A 10674-nucleotide genomic window follows, 5' to 3' on the forward strand; every position below is an offset into this window, starting at 1 on the left:
TGTTCTTACATCATCTAATATCAATGATAATGTTGATGTTGATTATTTAAGAAGTCTTTATGAAGCTAAAAATTGATTGTTGAACTTGATATTATAATTTTAATACTGAACTTGAAGTTTGAACAATGAATATTTTATAATAGTTATCATTTATGTTTTAAATGGCATTAGAGATTATGATGCTTTCGTTATTCATATTATGCTATGTGATATTCTTAACTTAATTACAGGTTTTAGACTGCAAATATAACGTGCTTTGAGTGATTTTGAAATGTGCATATGTTTTTTGTATGTACGAACCCAGCCCCAATTTTATTTTTTGCTAGTTCCACAAACCCGAACCAAGTTCCTTACCCAGACCAGTAACTTAGCTAAAGGGCATCATGGTTGATCATTTGCAAAATGAATATCTCCAAAACATTTAGAAATTAGTAGTATAAATGTATAATGAGCACAGCAACTTTTTCATACCCAAAGAGCATTTAAAAGCAAGCACAACAAAAGGATGTGCATTATGGTACATACAGCTTAGCATTATGCCTGAACAAGGAGGGTAAATGTAAGCACTAAAACAAGCAAAAAGCAGTTCATTGTTCTTAGAGAAGCCACCCTCTAAGTTACATTTCAAGTGTGCAGCCAAGCTTTCAAAAACCAGGATGCAAAACCCCTCAAAAAGCCTAAGTTTTTTGCAAATGCTGACAGCACATTCAGCACTGATAGATGCATTACCACCAACCAGGCGATGGAGTGATACTGCAAGCTTATTAGCATCATACTCAGACTGACCTGAAGCTTGAACTTTAACTGGAAACGACTTTCCATTTCCAGGGAATAGGTGACAACGTTTCAAATTTTCTGCCAACTTCCAAAACTTGTGTAATGGAAAATGTTATACGTTGCCTCATCTAGAACTGTAATGAATAATTAATCAATTTTGAAATCATGAAGAATTAGCAAACCAAAAGATGTGTTCAGATTATTCAAGAACAAAACTGAGTTAATGGAAAAGTGAAAAGGCTTAAGTTCTACAGTTCCAGAAAATTAAAGAGCAGCGCAAAGACTTTGCTGTATATTAATTTTACACAATCAACAAGGAGAGTACATAAATAGACTAACCTTTGCTCTCAAGTGACCAACTTGGCTTCTAAACTCAGGAAATACGTGCTGCACTAGCATTTGTTCCAGCTGAGATTTGTATGGCTCAGTCTGCTTCAACTTATCACATAAGGCCCCAATGGCTAAAAGAGCGCCATCTTTCTGCCTATATGGTTTGTAGCCTGGAGCTGCCTCCTCATAGCTGCAAAGAAGAATTCAAACAGTACACTTTTAAGGAACCATAAAATCTTGTGCAATAGCCGGAAAGTTGAATTTTCAATATGTCCAATTCTAAGCACAAATTCCTCACCTGACAAATATTTTTCCAACAAAGGAAAGGAATCTCTGGAGGTTTTCCTTTCCACGTTTCCGCACCAGCTCTGCAATGAAATCAATGGATGCAGTACGGGGACTGTACAGATCTTCAATGATATCTGCAACAACTGACTCATTGTAAGGAAGGAAAGCTTTGCCAAAAAAACAATTCAGAAGAAATGATAATATGCTTTGTTGTTAAGTTTTTGTCAGCTCACAGAATTTTTGTGAAAAACTTTTACAGTAATAGTCGCATATTCTGGACAACTAAAAAAAGATATCTGCATTGCAAAAAAAAGGCAGAAACCCACCATAACCTTTCCTGACATATTCATGAGGGTCTTCACGCCAGAGTGTTTCATCATTATCATTGAAGCACATAAGAGGAAAGATAATTTCGAAAAGCACTATATCAAGTTGTGGCTTTAAAAGTTGATATGTATTGGACTTGGAAATGCTACAAACAAACAAGGAATAAATTAGGTTCACATTTGCATTGTCAAATAGTGGATCACAGCAAGGACCATGTGCATACAGTTATAAAAGTTAAAAACTTAAAACCTCTATTTACTGGATCAATGCATTGTCCGTAAGCAATCAGTTTTAAGTCCTTAACACATCAAATAATCAGCTTTTCAAACTATGTGAATGTACAATAATGTTGCTTTACTGACATTAACTCATGTTATAAATAGGTACAAGACTAGCAGTTTCTCAAGCTAGATAGGTCACTTTGAAATAAACATTTCTAAAACAGGGAAAAGATAATCAATTGGTAACTCCTTTGTGAGCAAAATAATTCCATGGCAACATTCGCTGTAAATGCTATAAAATAAGCAAAATTGTTCTTTGATTAACTGCTTTCATGAAATCAAATTAATTTAAAAACAGTATCTATTCCAGTTCACTTGAAGATTAGTGTATTCTATAAATGCAGATTTTAATCTGCTTTCAAAACAAGCTTGAAAAAGGTACAAGTAACACGAAAAGTTTCAAAGACCATACAATCAATTGGCAGGTAAGCAATTCAATCAAACAAAAGCATATTTGTGTTCATCATATTACTAATTTGAGAAACATAGTTTTGTTTGTAGTTTCACTATCCAAGTTCCAATTTGATGAACCATCATAATTCCACACTGGTCATAGAGATTAATCTTTCAATTGTTGTGCCATTGTCATTACAATTAGTCCTGACTGATAAAATCACCATCCCTGGGATCTTCCTCTTTAATATTTTTAAACTTATGATCCCTATAGTAATTTAGTTAAGAATATCATAAATAGCACCACACAGAAAAATGAGGAATGACAGAAAGACACCAATCATCCAACCTTTCTACAGACATGTTCTAATTGGCAAAAAGAAATTATATGCAATTTACTCTACAGAGATAACTCAAAAAAACTCACTCAAACAACCAGAGACCCTTTTGAATTTGATGACTACAGACCAAGAATAACGCATGCCCAATTTTCAGAGGTTTTTAATAAGCATATGTATGATCTTTAGATGAAAACTCAACTCGTGAAATATAATTTTTAGAACTCCATAAATCAAAACAATAAAATATTAAGTAATTAACTAGTTGTCTGTTAACAGGCAACACAGATCACATACAAGTATAGTTCATAACAACTTTACAAAAAATGCATTGTTTATGAAGAAACTTAGCAAAACCTACCTGCTGCTCAAATACTGGAGGATAAGATTGGTCACCCTATCTGGAAGGTAACCCCCCTGACGAATAACATTCAACAAGTTTAGATGGCATTCTAAAATTTTCCCTGCAAAATGTTTCTGAAACATTTGAGCAAATGGCTTGTTTTCTGGCTTAAGAAGTTTCGGATCTCCAAATCTGCAGAGCATAAAAAACCCATTACAATCTAATCACATTGTAGCATGACTATCAAGATAAATCCAAAATTGTACGTGCAGACAAATTAGTAGACTATCATAAGAGACAAATATATCAACAATATCTAGTTAAATTTTCAGAGGATTACATTTTTAGACTATTCTCTTATGACAACAAACTCTGTAAAACAATTTCTACAAAAAAGATTGTTAAAGGCTTGACGGTAGATTCTAGTGTTACTGATTTTCACTTTCTCAGTTCCCCTAATTACACCGATTATACATCTTAAAGAACATTTGAACAAGCACAATCTTTTACAGAGTCTACAAATGTTAACTAACTTGCTTAAGCTCACCGTGTGTATAGTCGATTCATGATATGCACTGTCCACTTCTTTACTTTCCACCATTCCCAAGATTTGCGCTGTTCTGGATCAGTTGGTTGCCCTTCTGAAGGAACTGGTCTTTCCAGCATAGCTAAAAACAGGACCATCCAAGCATTAAAGATGTTGGGATCAAAGAGTTGCTTGGGCACCTCTAACTGCATGGCCACATCACTACATAAATTCAAAATCTAAAATTACAGCAAAAAATAAAGTGCACAGTCAAAAATAAGTTAAGTAATTAAGTGTATTATCTGAATGCAAAAGCATACATACGTATATAGATGACCAAAATATTTTACAAATAAGCTTGATAAGCTCTGCTATCTCCAATGTAGGATTTGAAACTTGAACAAGGCGGTTGAAAATATTAAGTAGAGGAGGAAATGCCTCATCAATGATAAGATAGACGGGAGTTCGCTCATCCTCAGACTTGAACCTTGACATACACACATCAAATAAATGACTCAAGTCACATGGAGACTAATAGTTTAAATAGGAAGGAAATTCTTACTCAAAGATTGACCTAAAGAAAAAGTCAAGACACCCAAAAACAAATACTTACTCGTACTTCCTTGAAAGAATTCTTAGTACATATAAAGCAGCATATACTTGCTGATCTTGCAAATTGTGTTTGACCCAAGGAAGAAGGTTAGGCCATTGCTCTGGATAATCTGCATTTATAATAGTTTTAAGGCATTCTGCAAACTGTGCTCTGTAGACATAAACAGGATATGCAAATTAGTTGCATTAAAGCCCTTAAAAATGACCAAATAAGATATTTGCATCTACAACTTGTAATGTTGATGAAAAAATGAAAAAATAAATATAACACCAAAAGGAAATTAGCAGAAAATCCAAAAAATTGTGTAAGCGTAAATACAGATTGGAAAAACAAATCCTGTAATTCTGACATCACTCAAAGCAAAATGAAGTAAAAAATTTTAGAAAAAAAAGTATGTTTACTAAATAGGTATATCCGTATATCTACAAGACTACAACCATAAGCAAATCAGATCAGAAAATCCAAAAACAGCACAAATGTTTGTGAGACAAAAAAAAGAAAAATTCCAACAAGATTGGGATCACTGGGATCAAAAAACTGTAATTCATGCACAAAATGAAGTAATATGTTTACAAAGTAGGTGTAACTCGAACCTTAAGAATACCTAGAGCAAATCAGACCACAAAAAACAGAAATTGTACAAACAATTGCAAGCCAAATTAGGAAAAAATCACAACTGTGGTATCACTCAAAGCAATAAGCTGTCAAGCATGCACAAGATAACATAATCTGTTTACAAAATACGCATGTGTGCATTCATTGAAGTCGTGATTTTACATTATCAATTAAAACATTTCAAATTATATACTCCAATGCATATAAAACTAGAGTCTGCCCAAATGACATACAGCAGGCACAATCTGCATGAGAAAATACTGTACACTTAAGAAAGGAATTTTTCTTAGTTAAATTGAGCTAAGAACATGGATTTGCACCAATTAGATAGCCAAATTCTACAAAAAGAAGAGTCGTAAACATATTTGTAGGAAAAATTAAATCAAGATAAACAAGTGGAAGAAATATAGATAAATTATTGCAAGAATAATCCATAGCTAAAATTTCTTGACTGATAAAAAGTGTACTAACTACGTACCTCAGCAAAGGAGGAACACAGGCTATGAATTGAAGCAAATTTTCTCTAACTGTTGCCTTATCGGCTTGTGATATCTTCTGCTGTTCTCCTGCCACCATTTTGCTCAATTTCAGGAAATCACATGCAAATAAATTCAAATAAAACATAAATATGGGATATAAACGCACCAGGTTCATGAGGTGCCCAGTTTTTGCCTATAAAGTTCTTGAAGTGGATGCTTGCAACCTGTCGTACTGCCAGCTCACAGTTTACGTCAACAATAATTTGTAGAAGCCTGACAAGATGCTGAGGTGTGTACTGATACTGTTACACAAACATAAGCATCATGAAAACTTTCTTAAATAACACGTAAAGCATTAACAGCAAGCAAAGACATCTTACAGCAAAGATGTCAAAGATGTCTATATATCTTCCAAGCAAAAGAAGCCTAATACCAAACCCAAAAATTATTTCATTATTCAATTCCAGAGCTGCCACTGAAATAGAGATGAAGAGCATTAAACAATACCCAAAACTAGAAAACTAGATTATGTAATATGCTTCATATTCAAAGCATGATGTTAACATAATCTGAAGTATCAGGTGCCACATGCCATCACTACAATATTCCTTCCATCAAAACATTAACGTTCTAAATCAAAATAATTTTTGATACATATCTAGTGTAAGCTAACACTCCATTGTTAATCTAGTCAAGACAATCCCCTGCATTCAGTAAACATTTATTGCAGCACAATGGTGTTTGGTAAAATGCAACAATACTGAGACAGTATAACAAAGACAAGATCATCTATGTTAGAAAAAATCATTCTCGATTAGGTTTACTGATGTCATATTGAGTTCTTCCTGTATCCAAGCCCCAAACTTTGTGACTTTGTGATGAAAATGTGCTTATCAGAAGACATGTTTATTATATTACAGGCAGTAAATTGGAAACTTCGGCAAGTTGTAAGGGCAAATATCCTCATATATATATAAATAATAAAATCAAGAATATTGGCCTAGCAAAACACTTACTCCTATGCTTTAGCACCTGTTTTGAACATTTGTCATGATAAGAGCTACTAGCATTCTCCAAAATTCTTTTTAATCTAAAGGCCTTAGCACTTTTTAAATTTCCCATGTTTACCAATTGGGGGGCCATTGCAAAATGTATAAGCCCTTGCTAACAAAGGAAAATGCTATGATGCCAATTTTACTGTCGATATATTAATAAGTTATGGTTCAGACGCTCCAATATAAACCACAGGTGTTGCATTTATTCCAGTCACCAAATCTTTGACCATTCATATGAATTGGGGCAACTATACATTGGTTCATCCTATAAAGAGAAACAGAGTAATCTCAGCGTATACAATATTACAAAGTATTGTGTGCAGTCCTAAAAATCTTTAACTTCTCTCCCATACAAATATAGATGCTTAAAAAAAGTAGGATGTACATCCCAAAAAAAGAGTGCATGATACACCTGAACTGTTGATCAATAATCTTGCTAGGTTACCGGTTCAAGTTCTGGCTTGGGTTTGGGTCCAGGTTCACAGGTCTGGTTAACATATTTAAGCCCAAAAAAAAGAATGGGGTTGGGTTTGTTTTCAATGTGTGTGTACGTGCATGTGCGTGCGTGTGTGTGTGTGTGTGTGTACATAGCCTTCATTAGATCCAAATTCCCATTATATCCTTGAAACATTTATATTTAAATTCTTAAACCATAAAAGGCCTTCCCATAATAAATAAACACCCTTCCTCACAAAACGCTATTACTAATTGTCAATAGGGTTGTGCTTAAATGGAAAGGCCATAAGGTTCCCAAGACAGAGATCCATGTTTGAATTCCCAAAGTGACATCAATAGTTGGAAATCCAGATTGTGGCTCTTGGACTTCCATAGTGGCTTCTAGGTTGATTAGAGTTGATTACATGACTTCTAAGTTAAACATGTCCAAGGGGAAGAAGTCCCTCCCTTGTGACCTCCACCGGTGTGGAGGCCAGTCGAAATAATCCCTTCTTGCTTATCAAAAATACAGACTTATTGATTAAAGAAAGCTAAAACTAATTAAAGTAGAAATAGATGAAACAAACTTTATTAATTAAAATCAAAAACAAACAAATATAGGTTCAAAAATAAAAAATCATCTGGGCACGCATCCACATTTCTCTGGAGGCTTTCCATACAAGCAATGTGTTTCCATAGGTCTGCTGCATGGGGAACAATGAAACAAGCAGACTGTAAATACGTCTTTTGTTTCCACCAATGAAAAGCCACTCACATGCTGCATCTTCCACTTGCCTGCCCTGCTTGGTGGTGCGAATGCAGAGCAACCAGCTGTTGTCATTTTTCTTTCGTCAAATGTCAAGACAAGAACAAAAATCAAAGGTCTTTTAAACTTCTTAATGCAATTTGAGGAGGATTAAGACAGGGCACATGATTGTGGGCCCTGATGTGCCTGGTGCATCCACCGGGTTCTACTTGGTTCTTCATGAGTTTGTCTAGGATGAACCCACGGTATTTTTGCCACCTCCTAAGCAAATCCCTGGCCACACCGAACAAGGTTCAAGTCAGGCCCAGATACAGGACCTCTGCTGGACAAACCAGAAACTTAGTAATTTTGGCTAAGATCTTTGTATGTGGAGATTTTACGAAAAGGATACAGTCAGTTATGGGAAGTGGTTTGGCTCCTGTGCACATTTCTATCAATTCCACTTGTCATCATGTTAAACCTTTCTTACACAATGTTACATTGAACCATGGTAGCAGAAAACCTCAATTTTACGAAATCGTGTTTTCTCAACTTCTCAGCTGTGCACATTAAACCTTTTCAACATCTCCAACCTTAACCAACTTGTATCTACTTTTATCATTCTAAAGTATAGCTTCTATGTAATGGAAGTTAATATAGACTAGATTACATAAGATTTTGCTTACCGAAGATGGCATGTCATTTTTTCTCTTTACTTTTCTGAAATTTTTATTTTACTTAAAAAGTATTTTACATTCAGGGCTAGAACCATTTCTGGCATCTCAGGAGCAAATCTGCACAGTTTGTTACAATTGAACAACAAAACACATCACTTAGACAGCATCAAACAGAGAGGAAATATTCTAGGCGGTTCAGATCCAAAACCATATCTTTGCAGTTAGCATCTACCGTTTCCTTGATACGGTGAGCTGTATCTGTAATACATTAGCATCAGCATTAAACTAGGTACTCCAAGGGCAGATTCTTACATATAACAACAAATTTTGAGGTTCATATTTATCACAGCATCATTAGAATAAATCTGAGATGATTCCTACGATCTAATAACAAAACATCACCAAGACAGAGTCCAGTAGAGAGGAAAACCACATGGATGGTCCAGATCCATTCCCACACCTTTGAAGCAAGTCTCTACCATACACATGATACAATAAGCAATGAGCTAAATACTCTTAAGTATCAGCATTAAACTAGGGCAGATTCTTACAATCTAAGAAAGATATCAAGTTAAGGTCCATGTCAGTATATTTAAACTAAGTCTGCATCGTCTGTTTGATACAGTGAACAGTATAATTTCAATAGCCAGCATTTGGCATTAGACTATGTACTTTGAGAGCAGATTCCTACAATCTGATAACAAAACATCTAGTTTAGATTCATTCCAGCACGTATGAACTAAGTCTACACTGTATACTTAAAATAACGACAAATATACACACCGCAGGCAGGATCAAGCATTTGACTAGGTACTCTGAAGGCAGATTCCTACAATCTAATACAAAATATACAGTTTAAAATCATTTGGCATATATGAACTAACTCTGTCTACTTAAAATAATGAACGGTATCACACCACGAGCAGCATCAGGCATTAGACAAGGTACTCTGAGGGCAGATTCTTACAATCCAATAACAGAATATCTAATTCAGAAACATTCCGGCATTTATAAACTGAGTACATACTATATAGTTACAATACACCATTGGCAGCATTAGGGATTAGACTAGATACTCTGAGGACAGATTCCTGCAATCTAAGTAAAAGAATATCAAGCTCGGATCCATTCCAGCATCTTTGGAAAAAAATCTTAACAGATTCTTTCAATCTTGTAACAAAAAGTCACTGAAAAAGCATCCATAGAAGGGGAAAATGAACCGCGTGGACGTTTCAGATCCACTCCCACATCCGCGGAGCAAGTTTGGGTCGTTGATGTTGCGGAATTCTACTCACATGAGAATCCATGGCCATACATGATCTCAGCCATTTTTGTCCTCGAGAAAACAATAAAGCAAAGCAATCCCCTGCCCCGCGGTGCAAACAAACAAAATAAAGAGCTAAATTTCTAGTCTTGGTGCTTTCCATGTGACCGAATATTTTAATAAGGACCAGTGAAGACTAAAGACGAAAGCAATCCTCAATGCTTTGTACCTGATTGAGGCTCTCTTCCGCCGCCTTTCTCTCGTGTGGATTGGGGCTGAGCGCTGCCTGAAGAATAACTGCCAGGCTCGGAAGATCCATCTTCTCAGCTAATGCAACGATTCGAACTCGTAAACTCCCACCACCAAAGATCGGACTATATGTCTCTTCGTATTTTTGCTTTCCTCTGCAAAAACCCCGGGGATTTCGGGGTTTCGAACACGCGACCTCGAGCCGATCAGTGTGGAGGTATGAGTGAGCTTTGAAAAACCCTCGTTCGAAAGGTATGCTAAAGAGAAGAATAAAAAGAAGTATGACAGGTTATTTACTTGGTTAGAAGAAGAAAGACGACGGAAGAATTGGTAAAGAATAATATTAGTGATATGATTGATATGTGTGTATGTTTGTTTGTTTTTGGTTTTCTTTATTATCTGCCCGCCAGCCTGCCATCTAACCCTAGGATGTCGCCTAGGGTTTAGTAGCCCAAACTTACTTCGACGAGTGTTAACTACGATACGACGACTCTGATTTTTAAGCATTTTTCTTAATTTTATCATTTAATAATGTTGGGATTTTTAATTGCACTACTGATATTTGTAGCAGTGGATGATTTTAATTGGTCAAGGACACTATTAATATTCTTAGATGGTGAAGTGGGTGATTTTAATTGGTCATATTCTTAGATGTTGAAGTGGATGATTTGAATTGGTCAAGAACATTATTAATATTCTTAGATGTTGAAGTGGATAATTTTAATTGGCTAAGATATTGGGTTTTCATTTTCCTAGATTCAAAAAAATTTTGAAGGAATATTTAATGTGAAATTTTAAGTTGTGACTTTTGGTCTTTCATTATAGATTTTTAGTTAGAATTTTTTAATGAAGTTTGTGTTGGTCACATATTATCCATATCAAATACATATATCTAAGATTGGCTAAGGTATTGGTTTTCATTTTCTTGGATTCAAATTT

General features: G+C 35.1%; 1 protein-coding gene across 1 annotated transcript in view; it reads right to left on the reverse strand.

The window, feature by feature from the left end:
• LOC131028727 (importin beta-like SAD2) overlaps positions 1-10076 on the reverse strand; it is a 28549-nt gene extending 18473 nt beyond the window's left edge. The window contains exons 1-10 of the mRNA XM_057959066.2: positions 9716-10076; positions 5477-5612; positions 5310-5397; positions 4217-4366; positions 3928-4090; positions 3625-3809; positions 3096-3269; positions 1722-1867; positions 1406-1529; positions 1117-1297 (exon numbers count right to left, since the gene is read on the reverse strand). Coding sequence (XP_057815049.2) covers positions 1117-1297; positions 1406-1529; positions 1722-1867; positions 3096-3269; positions 3625-3809; positions 3928-4090; positions 4217-4366; positions 5310-5397; positions 5477-5612; positions 9716-9805 — 1437 coding nt within the window. The 5' untranslated portion in view covers positions 9806-10076. The remainder of the gene's footprint in view (positions 1-1116; positions 1298-1405; positions 1530-1721; positions 1868-3095; positions 3270-3624; positions 3810-3927; positions 4091-4216; positions 4367-5309; positions 5398-5476; positions 5613-9715) is intronic.
• Between the last annotated feature and the right edge of the window lie 598 nt (positions 10077-10674).

Source organism: Cryptomeria japonica, chromosome 5 (genome assembly GCF_030272615.1).
Source record: "Cryptomeria japonica chromosome 5, Sugi_1.0, whole genome shotgun sequence".
NCBI lineage: Eukaryota > Viridiplantae > Streptophyta > Pinopsida > Cupressales > Cupressaceae > Cryptomeria > Cryptomeria japonica.